The sequence below is a fragment of the Manis javanica genome, chromosome 2 (genome assembly GCF_040802235.1).
Source record: "Manis javanica isolate MJ-LG chromosome 2, MJ_LKY, whole genome shotgun sequence".
Lineage (NCBI taxonomy): Eukaryota > Metazoa > Chordata > Mammalia > Pholidota > Manidae > Manis > Manis javanica.
This window is the reverse complement of record NC_133157.1, coordinates 89,161,662-89,183,782: the sequence shown is the minus strand read 5'-3', so window position 1 is coordinate 89,183,782 and position 22,121 is coordinate 89,161,662. Positions and strand designations below refer to the sequence as shown.

Genomic DNA, 22,121 nt, shown 5'->3' with positions numbered 1-22,121 from the left:
ATACTGTACTCAGAGAATAAAGAACATAGGCGCAAAGGTTCTTTATGGAAGGGATGGACAGTGTGGGTCTACAGACCCCCTCTCAAGGTCATCCATGATGTTTCTAAATGGTTACCCATCATCTGCTGTCACGGACTGAATGTTTGCATCTCCCCAGATTCACATATTGAAGCCTTAGCCTATTGAGTAACCATTAGGTTTACATGGGGTCATGAGGGTGGGGCCCCATGATGGGATTAGTGCCCACATGGAGGCAGGGCCATGTTGAGCACATAGCTAGATGGTGGTCATGTAGGGGCCAGGAGCAGGCCCTTACCAGGTACTGACTCTACTGTCATTTTGATCCTGTACTGCAGCCTCCAGAGATGTCTGCTGCTTAAGCCTCCCAGTCTCTGGTATTCTGGCTCAGACACCTGTCCATGCCTGGGGTCTGCTAAGCCAGACGTGAGCAGTGGACAGGGCCCCTCAGTCCAGGCCCTGCATGGGTGGGAATCCAAACTCTGCCTCATCAGTGAGCCTAGGGGCCAAGGTTTTCGGGGTGCATCCCCTCAGCTCTCTGAGGCCTCACCTGGCAGCATGTTTACCTACTGAGAAATCACAGCTCAGGTATGACTGAAAAATCAATACCTCAGAAAAGGGGAACAAAGCTTAATTTCCAAAAATTATGTATCCCCTTCCACAAAGGAAGGATCTAGGTTTGGTGGGGTATAAGGCACATACTACTTGGGGACCCTCCTTTTAAAAAGTATAAGATCAGGTAGAAAAACATATTTTTTAGAATAGGAAAAAAATGCAATAAATTATAATTTTTAAAGCTGATAAATACTACAAACATATAAAATTCAGGAAAAAAATATAATTTTTCCTTAACCACATGATGTATCTTGATAGTGTAGTTTATTTTCTCCATTTTTTGACTGCACAGTGTTTTCCTCTTCATTGGACAGTGATGCAGTAATATTATTCTTCAATACAAAAATAAGAAAACTCAGTCTTTCCTCCAGGCTTACAGCTTGTTATATATAATAACGTGTGCATGATTTTCGAATCATTGTCAAGTTTGGGGAAGGAAGTTGGCGTGGAGGAAAGAGCAGCATTCTCTGGTGGGGATGAAATATCTTTTATAAATCATATAAAACCCTAAGGCCACGTGGTCACATTGCTGGGCCTGGCCTGGGCTGGGTGGAGGCTGTACAGACATATGTGGTTCGTGAGGCCAGGCAGAGCCTCAAGCATGAACGTCTCCAAGTGTGCAGCATGCCACTGAAGGGCATTGTGCCACGTGCTTTGTTTCATTGTGGAAGTATCTTAGTATAGAAATGCTTCAAAAATTCCTTGTCCTGCAAAAGGAAAAAAAAAAAGGAATTGTCACTCTCTTTGTGTTTCATACCCAGGTAGATATTTATAGTTTTTGGCCCAAACTCCTTGCATATCTTACCAAGACAAGAGAAATTTCAAGGTGACCTTTAAAATACACAGCAGCTCATTAAATAGCTGAATGAATGTTACAGAGAGAAGGAGGTATTTCGGATTCATTGAAGGAGTCCTCAAATCAGTAAGTCACCAATGTTGTCTTCACTGTAGTTTCTACTTCCTGGTTTTAGAATTGTACTGTTTAAAAAAAGAAGCCACAAAAATAGTCGTTCATTCAGCAAAATATCCATGCATTCCACCAGGCTCACGCCAGGCTCAAGGGGAGCCTGAAGGCTGTGACAGCTGAGCAGACTGGCCCCTGCCCTCACCATGGCTGCAGGCCAGGGGAGGTGTCAGCCCAGAGGACACACTGCAGGCTGTGTGACCTCCCATCCCTGCAGCCTTTCTGTCTGATGTAATGACACTGTGGCCACCAAGTATCTCCATTTTGTTTAGTTTTTGTCTGCTGTATACTGTCCTTCATCCCACTGGTTCTAGATGCCATTCTCACGGGTGAAGGGACATTTAACTTTGAGCAAGGAGGAGAAGAGCGCAGAGAAGGAAAAGAAAGTGGTCCTGGGTAGCAGGAAGTGGTGATGCACAGGGCCCATCAGGAGCAGCAAGCTGTCAGACCACAGGAAGTTCCCTGATCCCAAGGGGGTGCGTGTAATGGACTGTCCACTCGGGGACACTTTGAGAGTGAAAGGGGCCACTAACAGGGTGGGAGAAGGGATGGCAGTGGTCCGCAGGGCTCCTCAGGCCGCGTGGTCCCCCTATTTGTGTGCCCCGTGTAGCGCTTGCCTCTTGGTCCTTGGGGTAAGCCAGCCCATTAGGGTTACTGAGATTGAGGTGTGCGGGCAGCTGTGACACCAGAGCAGAAGAGCAAGGCAGCCGCTGGGGTCGGGGAGGCAGTGGAGGTGGTGGAAGGGCATCCTGGCTCCAAGAGGTGTGGGAGGAGGCAGGAAGGCCAAGGACATGGAGGCTGCATGGAGCTGAGTTGAGCCTCTAGGAGGCATCCTCCGGGCCCTGCCTCGCAGAGCCTGCTGGGCCATGTAGGAAGCCCCTGAGCTCTTGCCCTGCTGCCTGGAGTGGGGGTGCGGGATAGTGGCGCTGAGGGGAGAGGCAGGTGAGTGGCAGGTCTCAGAGCAGGCCCAGTGGTTCCCCCAGGCCGCGGTGGGCAGGCAGGGAGGGTGAGAGATGGAGCCAGAGAGGAAGCCCAGGGGAGTCCATGTGTGGGCTGGGAGCATGGCTGTGGGCTTTGCTGGCCCTGGACTGGCAGAGCACTCCATCTCTGCAGTGGGGGTGGCCTGGCACCAGAGCTAGCCTGCAGTTGCTCACAGGATAGGTAGGACCCACTAGGCCAATCCTTCATATGTTCCCTATTCCCTAAAGTAATCCCCAGGGGGCCTGTCCGCTGCAGGCTAGGAATCCAGGCAGAGCAGAAACCCTCTGTACAGCATCAGGCAGCAGTGCGGTTTGCCCTGGGGCCTCGGTAGCCACCTTCTTATGTGACATTCTCTCACATGTTCTGTGTCTGAGGTTCAGCTGTCCCCTGACTTTCCGCCCTGGCCCCTCAAGGAGAAATAAGCACTTTAATCTTTGAGCCACTCCATCTTTATTAGCCATTTTCCAGGTAGAGGATGCCTCCATCTTATTTCCTGCCTCCCCCTCCCTACCATATCCTTTCCCATTACACCCCTACATCCCTCTCTTCCTCACACACACACACACACACATATACTCACTCATGCCCCTTGCATCTGGAAGCCCTGTAGGTGAAGCAACAGATGGTCCAGCAAGGGTTGGACACACCTGGGGACTAGCAGCTTCCTTGATAATGGCTTTCTAAGGAAAAGGGTCATGCCTACCCAGAATCAGGGGTGTGCAAATCAGAGCCATGTACTCCTTGTCCAGGATGGACTGGGCTTTGGGGCACTGGAGGGCATACCCATCACCCTTGAGTATTAGAGCAATACTCTCACCAATGCCTTCCTCTCACTCTCCCCCACCCCACCAGGTGGACTGGGTGGCAGGTGGATGCCTCCCAGCCATTAAAAACACATTCCCACTATGACAAGTTTCTTAAAGACATCAAGATAGCTTATAAGAGGACACACTTGTATTCCCTATGGCAAGGGACAAATTAAATTAGGGTAAAAGATGAAGAACGAAAGGAGTGCCTTCAGTTGGGTTCCTTTGAACTCCACAAGGTCCAGAAGAGATGAAGTCAGAGTGTTTCTCAGCTTGTGTGGGTGAATCACCTGGACTCCCATTGAAGCACACATTGCTAGTCACCTTCCCCCTTCCTGGTGTGTAACTCACTAGATCTGGGTACGGCTCAAGAATGTGCATTTTTTACACATTCCTGGGTGCTGCGGCAGTCTGGGGACCACATTTGAACCTGTTCCAGATGCCTGGTGCCTACCCTGATCAAGAACCTAAGCTTGATCAAGAACAGTGATCACTTGAGATTGTCAGAGTTCTATGAAGGGTCTGTAACCACATGTGCCGGTGGGGATATCCCTGCAACACACCCCAAATATTTGACTGGTGGAGAAGAGTGAACCTTAAAACTGCTTCTATTTGTCAGGCCTTGAAGTCAAAACAGGCCCCACCACTGGGTAGGCCTGTGATTTAGACAACTTAATTCATCTTTCTGGCCTCCGTTTATGCAATGATAAAATGGGGAAACTAATGTTTTATCTGAGCTTTTATGGACATGAACAAGATGATGTATACAAAGCTAAGTGATTGGTGATCATGTATCTGTGCTTTTACAACCATGGGCTCTTTTCTTTTATCAGTTCTGGAAAACATCAGCTATGTTTTCTACAACTATTACTCTCCTCCTTTCTCAGCATTTCTTCCTTTAGGGATTCCTATCAAACATGCTGGACCTCCTCAGTTCATCCTCTCTATTCTTTCTCATTTTCTGTTGCCTTTGCTTGTTTTCTGTTGGCTGTGCCCTGCAGTATCCGGGTTGGTCTCCCACCTTGCTCATTTTCACTTCAGCTGTGTCTCATCTGCTGCCAAATTCATCCGCTGATTTTTTTTTTCCACCAATTACATTTTCTTTATATCTGGCAGTTCTGTTTTTTATTTTTCTCAGTTATTCCTGGGTGTGTTTGAGCGTAGTTTTTCCTAGTTTTCGTGACTCTGTCTTTTGTGTCTTTGATCTCCTACACAGTTGGCTTATATTCCATATCTGATGATTCCAGTACAGAAAGTCCTTAGGGGCAGAGTCTCTTCCCCACCCTTTTCCCCTCCCTGCCTTCTTGTCCATCACTCATGTTTCCTTATGTTTTTGTGATCTTTTTGAGCTCCTACTTGGTGATGTTCATCTGTGGGAATCCTAAGAGTTCCTGGGAATGGTATGCTGTCCCCCAGTGCCGAAGAGGTTTCCTTGCTCTAATGTGGGGATCTCGGGTTGCAGCGCCCCCGTTCTGTTGGCCTGGAGGTCGTCCCCTATCCATGGCACTGCTGATATTGGCATGTGCCCTCAGGCCAAATGCACATGTTTCCTCTTGCTTGCCATTCACTCATCCCTGCTCAACTTTCACCTGACTTTTTGTTATGTACTTAAATTTCAAAAGCAAATTGTGGGTTTAGAAAACTCTTACCCTTGTTATTGATGAGGGAGACTACATTAGGCTCTCATGAGCCTCACATGCCACAATAAAAGCTAAGTTCTGTCAGCTTTTATGTGTAGCTGTAGTTGATCAAAGGACATCATTTTATTTGACATGTGTGGTTCTGCAGCACCAGGCCAGCAGAGAGTCACAGCCTGCCTCAAGTTCAAAGGGAACTGTGGACTGATGTTGGTTTGTTGGTCTGGTCAAGGTCCCTTTGAAGCTGGAAGAGAAGTGTTGTGACCTAGTTTCAGAGAAAGGGAATTTATGATGAAATTTCTAACAGGCAGAGGTGTGAAAGAACAGCTTGGCATGGCTGCAGGCTTGGACCCATGTTCTGTTCTGACCCTGCTTTATTATTGGCATGGAATGCACATGTGCCTAGATTTTGCTCTGGTGTAGAGCCAAAACACCCAGAAGTTGCATTTTCTTTTGTCTTTTGTGGATCCTTAGGACTAGTACCCTTCTGAGTTGGGTTCCCACTTCTCCCTCACCGAGAAGACACTTTTGGGTAGATGGTTGAGTGAGGACTGGACTGAAGCTCCACAGGGTCAGCCCTGGATGGGAGGGTGAAGGCCCAGTGGCATGGAGCCCTCCCTGTCCATCTGAATGGCCTGCTGCGTCCATCACAGGCACACTGCCATTGCAGGCGCCCTCCTTCCCCTCCAGCCGGCTGTGCCCCCTCTGCCATGGACCAGGATGCATGGAGAATGAGTACTTCTGGACTGGGCTGGGCTAGGTCCCTGCTGTTCTGTTCCATCTGCAACAGACACAGTGCAACGCCCAGGGACCTGGGTGGGGGCATGCTTGAGGGTCCCACCGTGTCCTGTCCTCACTTCCCCACCAGTGTCCAGGCATTGCCGCCACCCATTCTCTCTGCTCTGGGAGGGCACAGGAGGGCAGGGAAGGGGTTCAGCCTCTGCAGGCTGTGCCAGGCAGAACAAACACTCCTCACCTCTCCTTTGCTAAGTGTCTCTGTGTGTGAGGCCAGCTCATCACAGAGCCTAAGGCCATCCACCCCTGGAGGCAGGTGGCCCTTCCACTCCCTCACTAAGGAGAGTCACCAGGACACACGACATCAGGACCATGTCAAGGCCAATTAGGACAACTTTGCAGCCCAGCTGGGTTCAGAGCACTGAAAACCCACACTGTGTAAGAGCAAAACTCAAATCTTTGTAGGCTTGTATTTTCCAAGACACTCACAGGGCAAAAAATATCCTCGGGCTTCTGTGGACATGATGAGAGCTGTTGACCCAGGGAGGAAGGCAGCAGCCCTGAAGGAGCCAGAAGACTGGCCTCTGCCCTTCTGCCCTTTGGGCGACAGACCTGGTGGGTGTGCAGTGGCAGAGGTGGGCTCTCTGAGGAGCGGGACGGGCCAAGAGGAGGAGCCACCCACTTCCAAAGCAGCCCTTCCCATCAGGTAGATGAAAATAGCCCAGCCCCCGTCTGCCTGCAGCCAGCAGACACTCCTGGCTGCTAGCCGTTAGTGTCGCCAAGCCTCTGGTCTTTGCCACCTACAGATGTGGGTTTCCCTTCTCTGCTCTTGTTTCCTGCCAGCTGCCGGGGGCTGTCAGGCTGCGTGTCCACGGCTGTCCCTGCGCCTGCCATCCTTAGAGCGGCTCACAGGGAGCAGCCTGGCTGGAGCTCTGGGAGAGGCGGGCTGTCCTCCGGGGTCAGTTCTCTGGGGGGCCTCAGAGAAGCAGGTGCCCTCGCAGAAACCACTTTCCCAAAAGCAAGAGATGCTCTGTTTCTGCCTGGCAGCAGCCCTGTCTTTATGCTGTTTTTATTCTGAAATAGGAAGCGCACGAAGAGCACAGCACTCTATCTGTGAGGCTTAATGAATCATTAAAAGCCAACACCACCACAGTCAAGAAATGACCCCAGAGTCGCGGCAGGCCCTCCCCACTCACACCTGCCCCCGGGACGCCACTTCCTGGCTCTGTGTCCAGAAGCCCTCACTTCTCTTTTTTTAACTTTACCACCTAAGGCCCCAGTGTACATCTCTAAACAAAGGTGCTTGCTTTCGCCTGTTGGGGAGCCTCATGCATGACACCACGTTTTATGCTCCTGAGAGTCGTCTGGGCTGGTCATTTAATTGGTGTGTGATATTCATCACATGGATACCCTGCAGCTTGTTTACTCACGCTGCAGTCAGTGAACCTTTAGGTTGCTTATTTATGGCTTTCAGGAATCACAGGTAAGCTGCTGTTCGCATCCCAGCGTGCTTTCTGGGAGCGTTTGCGCAGGGGTTGTAAACCTGGGAGGGAAGGGCTGACTCGCTAGGCTTGAACAGGTTCAGCTTCAGTGGAGACCTGCAAAGTGCAGCCCAGCAAACAGCGGAATTCACACTGTCGTCAGCACCACTAGGATTCTCCGCCTGCCCGGCTGGCGGGTGGGTGATGGTGGCCCCAGTGTGGGCTTGCTTGGCATGTCCCAGATTTCTAAGATGATTGCACCATCTTCCTGGAAAATCTGCCGCCGTCGGTCTCAGTTTGAACAAGGAAAGGACAATTGAGGCACGGGCAAGATAGAGAGGTAGAGGCTGGGCATGAATTCAGAAACCAGACGTCAGAGCCCGTTGACTGTGCTCAGGGCCCTGAGGGCAAAGGATAAAGGACCCTAAGTCCAGGGGAATGATATTTTGGGATGGCCTGTGGACAGCATTCTGCCAGGGTCACCTTATATGCACATGTGTGTAAATTCTTAATGCTTGGCATTAATTTTCTATGGTTCTTTATACCTCCAAACCATCCCATTTATTTGCCAGTAATGTTTACAAAATGAAATATGAACAGTCCCACCTCCCAAAGTATAAAATAGTAGACTAAGCTCTCCCCCATTTAAAAATGTGTTTTATCTTTTCTGTGTGGTTGTTTTTAAGTTTGACCAACTGGCCTGAATCGGTCATGTGACCGTGAAGGGGTTCATGCCTTGGGGTGCTGGCGGCTTGGCTGGGTTGGGAGCAAGGAGCTGTGTTCAAGGTGCAGACATTTCAGAGGCTATCCCTGCTGCGGCCGCCAAGGCCCTGGGTGTGTCCCCAGGCCTGCTCCGGCTGCCCCGGGCGGTGGGATGTGGAGGGAACTGATCCATTGTGCACAGCCAAGCACAACTTGAAATGTACTCTTAATGCAAAATTTCAACCCCACAAAACAAAGCTCAGCTCCTGAGCCTCGGGTCAGCTTTTTAAGGTGAGTGTACAAGGCCAGGGAAGGGTGACCACATCCGTTTCTAAAGCCTGCCTCATGGATGTGACCTCTTCAACCAAGACAGAACATCAGGCACTTCCCCAAACTCGAAGTCCCATGGCAGCTTGACACATTTGAACTCCTCCCAAACTGTGATGCATTTGGGCACATTGCCTAACATTTTAGGGTTTTGGTTTCCTCATTTTAGAAAATGGCAGGGCCAGAGCAGCCTTCTGGGACCTCCGTGACACCCACTCTCAGAGTGCCTGGTCTGAAGGGCTTGATTTTCTGGAAGGGGAGATCAGCCGAGGACGGGGATGTCTAAGCGCCACATTTCAGGAGGGGTCAGTGTCCATTTCGTGCCTGTATGGCCCCCAGGGTCATGCCCTCCCAGATCCCCGAGGCCTCCCCATAGGCCTCCTGCCCTGGAGGCAGAGCCCGTCCTGGGCATAGCTGTGGGGGGATGGGGTGGCCCCAAGGAGAACCCGCAAGGATGAGGAAGCAGAGCCCCGTGGTCAGCATGACCCAGCAGGGCTCCGACCCAAAGGCTGACCTCAGTGAAGAGAGGAGGTGAGTGCAGAGGGGCCCGTACCCTCTCCCGGTCCTGGGGTCCCACGTGCAGGTGGCCTGAGTGGCTGCTGTTCCTATGGGCCGAGTGCTGCGTGCAGAGCCCACTAGGGCCCCTGGGCCACCGGATCGTGCCTGCAGCCCGTCCCCAGCCACAGCATTTCCTTGTGAGCTCCCTGACATCACTGGATGGAGAGCTGGGCCTTCCTGGGATTGGTGGGCAGAGCCCTTGCCCCCAAGGTCGGGTGCTCCTGTGGGCTACCTGCCCAGGGCACATCTCCCCATGGGATGGGCGGTCTAGGTGATGTGGCCATTTCCTGTCTTCCAGGATCAGGGCCAGGGATGGCAACGGGTCTTATGCTCTGTGCCTGCTGCACGAGGGGAAGGTGCTGCACTACCGCATCGACAAGGACAAAACGGGGAAGCTCTCCATACCTGACGGAAAGAAGTTCGACACACTCTGGCAGGTACACGTCCCCAGGAAGGACAGGAACCAGCTCACCTGGGTCCCTGCCCGAGACCCGCCCACTCAGAGCCTGCCGTCCACCTGCAGTGCCTCACAGTGCTGCTCTAGGGATTATGATGTTAGGTGGACAAGTTCCAGAAGGTTCTGTAACTTGTCCGCGGCCCCTCACTCTCAGCCCCAGGAGGCATGCCTGCAGACGGCTGCACTTGGAGTTTAACAGGGGCTCTGACCCTGCCTTGGATACTAGAAAACATTTCTACATTCCACCTGGAACCCAGGGCAGGTTTTCAGACAAATGCACACAAAGTAAAGGCACAGATGTCTGGGAAAGGGGGCCTGACGGTAGCTGGTTAGGCTGTTCTTGAACTGTGGGAGGACAAACTGAATATAAACTGTCAGGCACCATTCTCTCTGCAAACTGAATCTCTATCATGTGCACAGGATTGCTCGGACCTGGTCTAAGAAGGATTTATTTTTGCCCCAACTGTTAGTAAACCCTGAAGTAGCTCCAGCTTGGGAGTTACTTTGGCACTGCCGAGTGCTAAGCTTCCCGTCATGCTGGTGGTCATACACAGCTTGTCCTGTCAGTCATAGCATGAGGAAATGACAGTAATCATGCCACATGTTTCATTTTAGCAAAGCAGCCTGTAAGCTGCAGTGGGTCCAGAGACAGGACTTCCAAGGGACTCTGTCACCTCGAGATTCTGTGGGTGAGGGGTGTCATCAGGAACACATGCACACCCAGGCCCCACCAGGAACCTCAAGTGTGATAATAGTAGGAAAGGGCTGACTCAGAACTCCATCTTCTTAAACACTGGCACCAGGGATCCTCATTACCTTGAAAGAACTTAGAGGAACAACCACATAATGTATTTTAGCCCCTGTAGCTGTATTTGGGGGAAAATTCCTTCCTTTCTGAATGCCGGTTATTACAACATTTATTCATTCTAGTTGTTAATACTGGCATTGTCTTTAGGTTTGTGGCTCATGGACAAATGGCTCATTATCGATCATAGGCTTTGCTTTATCTGAATGGGATCAATCTGAATGAGTGTTTAGCCTGTTGGGCACCAGTGCTCAGCGCACACCTGAGAGATGAGCATGGAAACTCGCCTTCAGGATTCATTTCCCATCTAAGTCTCTGCCTCCTACGAGAGTTGTTGATGGTGCATTTAAGGTACCAGAGTCCATCTGCCCACCCATCGCGAGGAGCCCTGGGCACCGTCGCTGGCACACAGCCATTGGCTTCTCCTGGCTGACCACTTCCTGGTGTGAGTTCATTCACCACTGCAAAGTGTGCACACGCACTCTCGTGTAAAACGCTTGTAATTGTTGGAAAGCTCCTTTCCAAGACTCTTTCCCATATTTATCAATTCTTCCAGCACATCATCGTGTTCAGCCCTGATGATATCTTCCCTATTGTATATTTCCTGGCCGTGTGTTAAAGAAAGAGCACACAGACCACTAGCAGCCCCTTCCGTTTTTACAGGGGTGACTTCATTAGTTTCCTTGACAGGAGCGCCAGGTGCCCCGCTCCCCCCGAGGAGCCGCACCGTTTTCCTGAGAGTTGGCCCTGGCCACATCGCTCTGGCGTCCCGTGCTTGGGAGGAGGCAGCAAACACACACACCAAGCCTGGCCCCCAGCCTGTGCTTGTGCAGTCCTTGAAGAAAATGGTTTTTACATTTGAAAGGGTTGTTTTAAAAATAAATAAAGCAATGTGTGACAAAGATAGTATGTGGCCCAGAAGAGCTAGAAATATCACTCCCTGGCCCTTTACAGAAAAAGTTAGCAGACTCCTGCCAGGAGGGAAATCCTCACATGGACACCCACCTACCTCCCAGCCACCCTTGTGGAGTAGATTGTCTGAAAACAAAAGAATTTAAGGAGGTATTTGAGTGACATTGGAGAAGTGGGTAGGGTATTTCCACTGGTTAGCACCCTGAATGCTGTCAGCCTGAGAACACACTTTTGTGTTTAACAGAACAGGGAGACTTTGTGGTCCATTCAGTATGGGGTTAGGGTAGGTGAGATGGACACATTTGTTTCGAGGGTAGATCTCATGTTATGTTATTACTACAACTAAAGAAAATTTTTAAAAAGAATGCTACCTGGACAGGTAAAATATATTCATTCAACAAACATTCACTCAAGTAGGTAAGCTTTGAGAAGAAAGAAGAGTTAGGAGCACAGAGCCCTTGACTGGAAAGAGCACCAATGAATAGATAAGGAAGAAATATCAGATATGAAGATTTTAGGTTATCTGAAGAGGAAACATCTGTATTTGGAAAGAAAACAGGAAATACCAATGCTGTCTTTATTTTGCATAATTTTAATTAGATGGAAATAAACCTGCCACAATTTATTTTTAATGGAGATGTTGGGCACCACAATCCATAGCTTTCTGGGAACAATTCACCAAGGATGTCCTTGACCTGTCAACACTCTCCATTCCCCAAAAGGCCTCCTTTCCTTGTGTCCCTGCTCCTGTATAACCTGTGCTGTGACATCTTCTCTCTGGAGCTTTTGGACTCCATCACTTGGTCCCTCCAAAGCCTTTGCCCACCACACAATTACAGCATTAATCACTCTACGTTGTGATTCATATATCTGCCTCTCCACCAAGAAAGTGAGCATCTCAAGTGAGGAAATGTGTCTAATTCCCCTTAGTATACTGTTTGTCCTGTCTTGGGGCCTAGCACGTGAATGTTTGCTGAATGACTGAATAAAGGAACAAATGTTAGCATGCTGAATTTGTTTTTATAACATGACATGGATGTAGGAGAACATAAATGAATAAATGCAACTTGCTTTCAAAAAAAGAAAGGCAGGCATTGAGCTGAGAGCATACTGGGGTCCAGAAGGAGCTGTGTGTGGACTTCTGTCCAGAAGTCTGAGACCAGGAGGAGAGAGGCATGGGGAGAGACCAGGGAGATCCACCAAAGGAAAAAGGTTTTGTGGTTCAGGATTGTCCGTGAGCCACTTTACAAGCCAGAAGGGGAGTTGGCTGCTCCTGGTAGGATTTCCCATTTTTCACTGTGCTTTCTTACTTTTTCTCTTTCAGCTAGTCGAGCATTATTCTTATAAGCCAGATGGTCTGTTAAGAGTTCTTACAGTTCCATGTCAGAAAATTGGCGGGCAAATGGGTGAGTCATGAAGACACTGGAGCTCAGTCTTTCGGGTATTGATAATGATCAGCCTTATTTTAGACTTGGCCTGTTACAAATTCAGGTGAGAGGAGGTCTTGTTTTACCTGATTGGCAAAAGGTGATGACAGATTGCTCCAATTATATACATATAAGTCTTTTATCAAAAAATAGTAAATAAGTTTAACTTTAAAAAACTAAGTAGCTGTAATTGCATTGGGGAGCAAGTTGAGGGAAAAGGGACAGAAAGAAATGTATGCAGAAAATGTTTCTGCTTCTCAAGCCATAACATCTCACAAATTACGGTGACTGGCCTGCAGAGTGGTGGTGGAGGTGGATGGTGTAAATAGTGGCTTTCACTGATGTAATAGAGTAATTGTCCATGTTCTTTCTCACCAGGAAATATTAATTTTGGAGGTCGTGCACAACTTCCAAGTTCCCATTTTATGGTAAGTGTTATTAAACATCCCACACGTGAAGCAGTTGCTCATTAGCACAGTGAAAAGCATGTTTTAGCCGGCAGGAGCAGGGTGGTTGTTTTTAATAACACTTGACGAACTGGGATTGCCGGTGAGTGTTAACTAGAATCAGTCTATTTCAGTTCCAAGCTAGCCAAATTAATAGCTCTGGTAGGTTAAATTCCCTCCATTTTCTAAAAGTATACCAAATCACCATGAAACTCAATGTTAAATCAGAAATATGCCTCCTGGCAGATTTGGGAAATGGTAACGTATTGTTCAGGCTCCACCTTGCACTCCATGCAGACCTTGTGTGCATGATGGTGTCATGAGCTTGGTATATAAGATGGCTCACTGAGGTTGCCTGCCCAACTGTCCTGGTGAAATCAACCGACACATTGTTATCAGAAGACACACCCTCTCTAGGAGAACCGGTTTGACAGTAACTTAGTGAAGAAAGGCTTTGAATGGGGGTGCTCAGTGGCGTCAAGAGAAGCCCCTTCAGGAGGAGGGAGTCCAGGGCTTAGCCAGGACCCACCTTCCCCTCCACACCAATAGGAGGTGAAAACATGGCCTGTCTAAACTTTTGCATGTGGGTTTCCTGATGTATACCTGATGCCCCTAAAGAGAGAATTCTACCTTTCTCTTCTCTCCATTCTTTTTTTTTTAATGAGCTGATGCACAGATGTAGACTGAAAGTGGGATAGGCTTCCTGGTCCTTTTGGAGGGACATCATTGTGGACCTTTGCTGACATTAAATGTCATCTATGAAATGTAAAAATCCCCCATCATGAGCTGTTTGCTCTACACCTCAATTTTTGCATGTTAACCCTTAAAAAGCAAAATCTGCAAAGACTAGAATGTACATTCTGCCCCCAGTAGGGATTATTAACTGCTCAAAATTCGGGGATCAGCTTTTGAAATATGGCACCTTTTTGGTGCTGTCACTTTGTCTGGCCCATCATGTGGCTTCCTGTCGGGAAAGCCCACTTTCATACTGTGTGTTCCACGAGGCAGATCCATTTTCCTCGAGACGGATGATGGCTTAGGGCTGAGAACTCTTTAAAGAATTTCAAGCCCTTTATTTTTCCAGGCATCATCCCACAGCTTCAAAAACTTAGGTATCTTGGGAAAATTTTGTATTAACCGATGACATGCAAAAAAACATGCACATGCCCCAAGTGTCCAACTCAGTGTATTTCCACCGACACTGTGGAGCCAGGACCCTGAAGGAGTAACAAGGCTGGGCAGTCAGGTTTTCTTTGAGTTTTGTTAGGGTGATTTGTCTTGAGTTTGTGACTTAGTAATTCCATAGGAAACATGGGCTACTTAATGCACCATCCCAAATGTTATAGCCTTCTGTGGGAAATACTACCAAAATATTTTTCCAGATCCCTCTGCTCAGGTGGTGGGCTTTTCTGGAAGCGTTCCTAATGACCAAGTGCTGCTCACAGTGATGCCTATCCACAGAGTGTGGAGGGGTTGGCGGCGTAACTGTAAAGCAAAGTGAGATAGTGTGTCAGGTGAGGTAGCCTGTACTTGTTTGCTGCACATTTACTGTTCCTTTTTGCCATTATGGTTTCTAGACTTGGTCGGCAGGTGGAATAATCTCAAGAATCAAATCATACTCCTTCCCAAAGCCTGGCCACAGAAAGGTGCCAAAGTGCCCCTGCTTGCTGTCCCCAAGTGGTAGGATTGCTCCGCACCGCACTCGGCCCCCACGCTCGCCGGCTGGCTGCCTCCGTGTGCTGCGCTGGCCCTCCTGCTGCTCTGGCCTTGTGTCCCTTTGCTCTGTGGAGCCCTCATGGTTCTCGCTCTGCTTTCCATGTGGGTCCTGGTCACTTTGCTGCAAAGTCCATCACTGTGAGCACACTCCCTCTGCTAAAATGTGCACTTGAAAGTCGGTCGGTCTGCGGGAGAGGCAGGAGCTCATGCTCATGTGGGAAAGTCTTTGCAGAGACCATCAAGGTCCTTTTGAGTTGCCGGAATCCATGCTGCCATGCTTTGCTCGTTGAGTGTATAAATTACATGTCAGTGGATGGGAAGCCAAGGTTTTGTACGTATGCACAGGGAGTGCCTAAGGCTGTTTTTTTTTTCATACATATGGAGTGCCACAGTAACTTCATTGGGGCTGTAGAGCTCCAGCCTGGAAATTTATACGTAACATGTGTAAAGCTTAGATGGAATTTGAGGATTAGAAATACTACTTTTCTTTATGAGGCAGTAAAGTTGATGCCTGATGCATTTTTATATTTTGCTGTAGATCAAATTATGAGAGAAATAAGTTCTTTTTAATGAACTTTTATTTTTAAAAATATAAGTTCTTCTATTTATAATGAATCACCTCCCTCAAAAATATATAAACATCTTACACATGTTATATATACCTATATATATAATATTACATTTCATATGTCTATATAGATAAAACATGCTTTCTTTTCCTTCCTATTTTGGTATAAAATTAATTCTTTCATTAATAATTCTTCCCATTTCACATCAGTTGTATTCTTCCAGACATTTCGGCATATAACGGCAACAATTCATGAAGCAGACTGCTTAAAGTACTTACTAGAAACCATGGAAATAGAAAGATGTTAGCCCTGAGATCTTACTTAATAAGAATTTTCAAAGTGGGCAGTCATATTCAAGATGTCCCTGCACTGGCCACCAATAGTGGTTTAGCAAGGAGAGTCTGGGATAAACCTGAATGGAATCGTGGTCTACTTCAGTGTCACATTGGCAGTGTGCACATCTGTCTACACACACACACACACACACACACACACACACACACACACTCATGCAGACTATCACAGGGGCTCTCCTTGTGTAGCCGTAGGGGCTGGCTAGGCCAGTCTGATGCCCAGAGGGCAGGCTGTCAGCAGCTGAGGGGAAGGAGCAGGTGCAGCCCCTCAGGCCGGCCTAAGCGATCACCCACAGCCAGGGGTCCACTGTGCCCCTCCGCTCATCTTTCTCTCTTGGGAAAGCCTCAACTCTTCTTCTAAGGACTCTTGACTGATTACACCAGATGCTCCCAGGATCATCTCCCTAACTTAAATCAGTTCACTTACTTCAGAATCCACAGAGGCACTGAGTCACGAGAGAAGACTTGTGGGAATTATGTCAAATATTCTGTTTAGCTAAGGTGTAAATCACTTTCTTGAATTTATTAATTTGATCAATTTAAATAGTTGTTTTTTATGATTCAGGCACAAAAAGTACATGTTAAAACTTGAATTAACAAACATGCAGGTAGCAAATGAAAAGTATGTTTCTGATGTGAAGATAGGTCAGATCATTCGAAATTCCATAGTAACAAATTAAGGGCAGGTATATTTTAAACTTTTCTTTAGAGATTAGTAACATTTTAATACTTAAAATTGTAAACGAATTTAACTAAATTCCAGTATGATTCAGCCATTGCCCCACTACCCCTGCCATACACTTCCTATAGGGACTGGTGTCCTTTAAGTACATGAGCCGATCCTCCGATCCGGGGAAACCAGCCGAGTTGGGGAGCCACGTGCTTCAGGACTCAAAGGCGGAGTTCTCTAGATGAGGCATGGCCTTCGGGGTGCCTTCCTGTAGCAGTGGGCCCCAGAATTTCAGCTAAAACCCGTTTTCATGTTTTATTCCAACACAGGCACTGATGATTGGACTATTTTAAGACACACTCAACTACGCGGTTCACTAGGGTTCAGCTGGGAGAGGGGAGAGAGGAAGGAAGCTCTCAGGTCATACCCGCTCACCGGGTGACGTGGAGCAGTGGGCGGGCCTTAGGCCTGCACTTCTGGGCTGAGGGAAGGTTAATAGTGAGGGTCAAGTGTTTATTTTCATGGATTTGAGCAAACCTAACATGATCCCATGCCCTGGCCAAGAGGGGCCTGCCCTGCACTGCGGGACCTCACCCCGCGCATGGCCGCGGTCACGCCCCAGAGGCCGGCGCTGTGCCAACGGCAGCCAGGCCTCCCCAGCCCACTGGCTTTCTTGTCACTGCAATTCTGACGTTATCATCATCACTGCAGTGGCCTCGTTTAAAAATCTTTGCAGAAGTCTAAAAACTACGATCTAGAAATGGACGTTATACTATTGAAACAGAAGACTCCAAATTAACCTGTCAGCACCATAAAAGCAATGTATAAAACGTTTTCTCTTTGGTTCATTTCTGAATCCCCACCACTTACACATAGGCAACTCAAAGAATATTTGTCAAATACATTTAAGCCTGGACAATAGAGATCAGGGATCATACTTTATAATCTAACCTAATTTTCTTTTTATTATTGTGCAGTGACTTGTTTTTACCCAAATTTATGAAACTTAAAAATTGCAAATCATTCTGAATGGGAGACAGCTGAGGTAGTTGGCGCCATCTAGTGGTGTCCTGCCGGTCTGACCTCTGATACGATTTTTCCGCAAAAATGGGAAAAAAGAGTTGTCAGCATTTCATTTACACCTTGTACTCTATGAAGAAAAGGTGATGCTTTTGATTAGGGCAGAATAAATCATAAACCACAGAGCAGATGGAATAATGACATATGAACTAGCAGACCAACCATATGTTGTTCATTAACATTTCATTACATTTTAAATACTAATCGATACATTTGTAATTTATCATTATGCCTTAGAGTTCCTTCTCTACAGAGTCCTCAGACTCTTCTTTTCAACTGAGCATTCAATTCCAGAGGGCTTCAGTGTGGTCCTACTAAGTGGCACACTCATTGGCTTGTGGTTTGAATCCCCATCTTCATCATGAAGTCACCCCCACCCTTTTGCCAGACACAAAAGAAAATTTCTCCCAATTCTTCCAGAGAGCATTCTCCTCAGTGTAGCACCATCCTCTGTCCCTACAAGGGCAGGAAGGGCTGAGGGATCCGCATGAGAAGCAGAGGTGGTTAACTGAGGGAAACGTGGGCTCACCCGCCAGGCTCTGAAGCCCTGGGCCACCTCAGCTGCCGGGCAGTTGCAGAGGTGCTCCAAACCCATTTCCTTAACAGTAGCAAGGCACGTTAGGGGTGAGCAGCACACGACCAGTCAGGGTATGCTTTACCCTGTCCAGCGCTTGAGGGCGCTCTGTCCATCACTAACTCTTACTCCCTATGCCCTAGTATCTTTGCAGTGTTTTTATACCTGCTCTGGGTTCATATGTCAGATAATTGCATTCTGGCTTTTTTGGAACAGCCTTTATGAAGGCCCCCTGCTCTGGAGAACATTCAGTCAGGGTGGATAGGCTGCAGCCCCAGGATACGGCACTATGTAGGCAGAAGCCAAAGGTCTTACGGTCAAGAGAAGGGGTGCCAGTATCTTCTCCTTGCCTTGGATGGCCAGTGCTAGTGCCTTGAAAGTTCTGGATCACAGGACTTTCCTACTTTTAGGGAAATCAGTGAAATGAACCTAGAAGAGATGGTTTTTTTTTTTAATTTGTAAACTATTTCCATCTTGGAGTTTTCAGGAGGTAGCTGAGCGGAGGGGGAGGATTGAAAACCTTGGAAATAACCTCATTTCTCCTAGGATGGGTCTGTTGAGACAGGGTCGTTGTATTTTTTTTTTATTTTGGCATCATTAATCCACAATTACATGAAGAACTTTATGTTTACTAGGCTCCCCCCTTCAGGGTGATTGTATTTTAAATGAGAAGTGAACTCTGAGCAGGTCTCATAGTCCTGGTAATCACACACAGTTTTAAAAGAGAGAATCATTTGGAGTTATTCACTCAGTACAAAAACTTGAGAGGTTATTAAAGTCACACTGGTTTGCACTTCACACATCCCAGTTTTAAGACATTATCTCCATTCGTTCATTCATTCATTCATTCATCATTCATTCTTCATGTGTTTGCTGGACACACTTTTCACCGATCATGGCAAAGTTCTAATTCAGTAGTGAATGACTTTGCCCCCTGGAACTTACACTCTGTTGTCCTTTTTGACCCATCATACCTACTTCCATGAAGCGGTTTGGTAAGAACGCTGAGATAGTTGTGAGTACGTAATCCGACGACATCCTACAGACATGTGAGAGTGAATGTCCTTAGCCTGGTCAGGGCCCCCTGCCACTCCAGGCAGTGGCTCTGTAGCACTCAGGAGAGATGTGAAGAAGGAAGTCAAGCTCTGGAGACAAGTGGTGACAGTGGCTTAGTTATTGTACTTCTGGTTCCTGGGAGGTAGGCGAGGATTCTGTGTGTGTGAGAGATAATGACGGTGTAAAATTAAGCTTAATGTCCCTGTTTCTTTAAACTTCCAAAAATCTGGCAGTATCTCATTTCTTCATGGCCAGTGTTTGGTCATTGATAAAGTATATGGATATATGAAATTTCTACTCAACTCACACCAGAAAAATGGTTTGGACTGTGGTTTCCTGCAAAGCCAAATTTAGTAGCAAGACCCTTGTTTTAGGTTGGGGGAGCGGTGGGTCAGAAAGAACAGGAGATAGAGACTTTTGCTATAAAATATAAGGAGTAGATCCCCCCAACTATTTCATGGTGCAAGTTGATGTAAATCAAGTATATAATAGGGAAGTTTGCTGCTAATAATGGCAGCAAAGCTTTGTCTTGGTATGGGAACAAGGAAGAATTACATTCCTTCGCTTAGTAAAAAGAGGGTTTCCCACCTCACGATCTCCATTTCAGCCATTATCATGGCCATAAGCATTACCACTGTGTTAGCACCGCCCTGGGCTGGTGGCAGCCACCCCTAGGCCCTCTAACTCCTGGCCAGTGCCGTCCTCTGGCACCTACCCAGTGTTGCTAGATTTCCACAGAAGACAAAAATACAGGCGGAAAATAGCAACACAGAGAGGCTTTGGAGTTGGTAAGTGGGTGGAAGCGGCTGGTGGATATTTCATGTTTCTTTTTAAATACTTCCATATGATATCAAACTGAAGCAAAAGAGTTAATGGAGGAAAAGGATGAAACAGGATGATGAAATCCTCAGCGTCTTTTGGCAGGTGGAAGCAGGATTTGGAAGGGCTCGTTGCAGGGCAGGGTGCTCTGCCTCAGCAGTTCCGGTCACTTCTCTCACAACAGCTTCCGGGAACTGCAGGCCCTGGAGTTGTAGGAGGCGAGCTCTGTTTAGCCCTCACAAGATCCAAGCAGTTGCCGGAAGAATGAGATAAGCCATGTTGTTTATTTTTTCTCTCTCTCTTCCTGTTTCTTTCCTTTATCTTTTCTGCATGAGTTGAAATGTGATTATTTGAAAATAAAAATAATTACACAGATGAAGTCAAATGGTGCATCCATGGAGGAAAATGACCTGCTCTCATTTGTGTGCTTCAGACCCCCTCGTCCCAAGGGAGCCGGCCAGAGAGCTCCGTGTCGTTCAACCCCTATGAGCCAGACCGGGGGCCCTCGGACCGAGGTGAGAGCTGCCCGTTAGGCGCAGACATTCCCGGCAGAGAAGTGCTTCTCAGTCACCTGTGTAGTGTAGAGCTGGTCCCTCATTCCCTGTCAGCATGCTCCACATAGTGATGGTCATAGTGAGTGACACTCGGGCCTGGGGGCAGAGGCAGATGTCACATGTCTGTGAATGGAGGGTGGCCTGCGTGGCCTTCCCCTCCATCAGCTGGCCAGTGAATGTGTTCTGCAGTGCAGGTCCTTCCCATGTTTCTGTCCCTGCTGATACTGACACTCCCCAATCACATCTCTAAGATGGTGTCCTGGATGATGACCATGTGGCTGACAGGTGTCAGCCGAAGGTGCGCTGATGGGAGGGCTGGTAAAACTCAAGGAATGTCTGAGATGTTGGAATTCCAGACATGGGTTGGGAATTGTAGTGACTGTGCGAGGCCACGAGAGGACACAGTTCAGGACACTAAGCCCTGGATGAACTCAGTAGCCCTTGACTAGATTTGCCAGAAATAGGGCCTCTGAGGGGCTTGCTTGGTTCTCTGGGTGACTCTAGGTTATGTTTTTATTGGTAACTTGGTCTGCTTGTTGCTACAGAAACCTCCCCAAAGCTTAGTACCTTAAAATGACAATCATTGAATTGCCTCTCATTTACTTATCTGGTGCAAAGCAGGAATTTGGGCAAGGCTTGGCTGGGCAGTTGCTGCTGGGGCCCTCTTGCAGTCAGATTGGGCTGGAGCTGGGCCAGTGGGTGGTGGCCCCTGGGAGGCTGGGCACAGGGGTTGGCCAGCATCTCCCTGTCTGCTCTTATGGCCTCTCTCTCTGGTCTCCCCGTGGAGATTGGCTTGGGCTTTCCCACAACGTAGAAGGCTCCAGGGCAGCCGGACACCTTGCATGGAGTCTGCAGCTTCTAGAGCCAGTTACCTAGCAAAGGCCGTGGGAGATGCATGGCCTCTGACAGCCTCTCCCGAGGGTATCATGAGCGCCACTTCAGTACACTCTGTCGGCTGATCCAGTTACAGAGCCGCCGAGGGGAGATGACATAGGCTCCACCTCTTAACTGAAGGAGTGTCAAAGTTTTCAGACAGTTTATAGCCACCACAGTCCATTAGGGGTTTTACCCACCTGTGTTTGCCTCCATGCACACTAGTGTAAGGATGGGGGTGGGGCCCATCAGGGACAGGGGCTTCTGGCTGCTCCCATCAGCTGGGAGAGACCATGCCTTGCATCCTCACTGGCACCATTACTGCCCAAGGCAACCGAGGTCTTGAAAGGTGAGGGTGGCCACAGGAGCCAGGAGTGACAGGCCATGGGGTTTTCATGAGGAGCCCGGCCCCACGGTTGTGTTTCTGGATGTGTTTCTGGACTGCACTGCAGAAACCCAGAGAGAAGCCTTGCCCATGGACACAGAAGTGTACGAAAGCCCCTACGCGGACCCCGAGGAGATCAGGCCCAAGGAGGTCTACCTGGACCGAAAGCTGCTGACGCTGGAGGAGCAGGAACTGGGCTCTGGTAACTTTGGGACCGTGAAGAAGGGCTACTACCAGATGAAAAAGTGAGTCACAGCTTTGCACTGCCACACCACTCACTGCATGAGCGCTTACATGCTAGACGCTGCATGGTCAAGGACTATGTTCACTTAAGCCCAAACACAGCGTGTGACCTTGTGTGGTTGGAAACCCTTTTTTATTAACAGTGTGATTTTTGTTCATTTCCAGTACAATTACAATGAAAGCGTTCATTATTTACACTAACTGTGTATATAATAACTCTGTACATTAATTTAGATGTAGTATGTGTGCTGAAAACTAGAAAACAGAAACTTATAGAAAACTAGAAAACAGAAACAAGCAAAATGTAAGAAAATAAAAACATCACATTTCCATCACCCAAATACCACTACTGTTAACT

The 22,121-nt window shown here is 48.1% G+C and overlaps 1 protein-coding gene across 5 annotated transcripts in view; it reads left to right on the top strand.

Annotated features, from left to right (window-relative positions):
- The window catches only part of SYK (spleen associated tyrosine kinase), an 83,494-nt gene that overhangs the window by 40,590 nt on the left and 20,783 nt on the right, over positions 1–22,121 (top strand). For 3 of the 5 annotated variants that reach the window (XM_037004884.2, XM_037004883.2, XM_037004887.2), the window contains 6 exons: positions 9,123–9,261; positions 12,323–12,404; positions 12,804–12,853; positions 14,449–14,517; positions 20,142–20,223; positions 21,588–21,765. In XM_037004884.2, the coding sequence (XP_036860779.1) occupies positions 9,123–9,261; positions 12,323–12,404; positions 12,804–12,853; positions 14,449–14,517; positions 20,142–20,223; positions 21,588–21,765 (600 nt within the window). The remainder of the gene's footprint in view (positions 1–9,122; positions 9,262–12,322; positions 12,405–12,803; positions 12,854–14,448; positions 14,518–20,141; positions 20,224–21,587; positions 21,766–22,121) is intronic. The other 2 variants (XM_037004886.2, XM_073228856.1) reach the window with 1 other exon arrangement.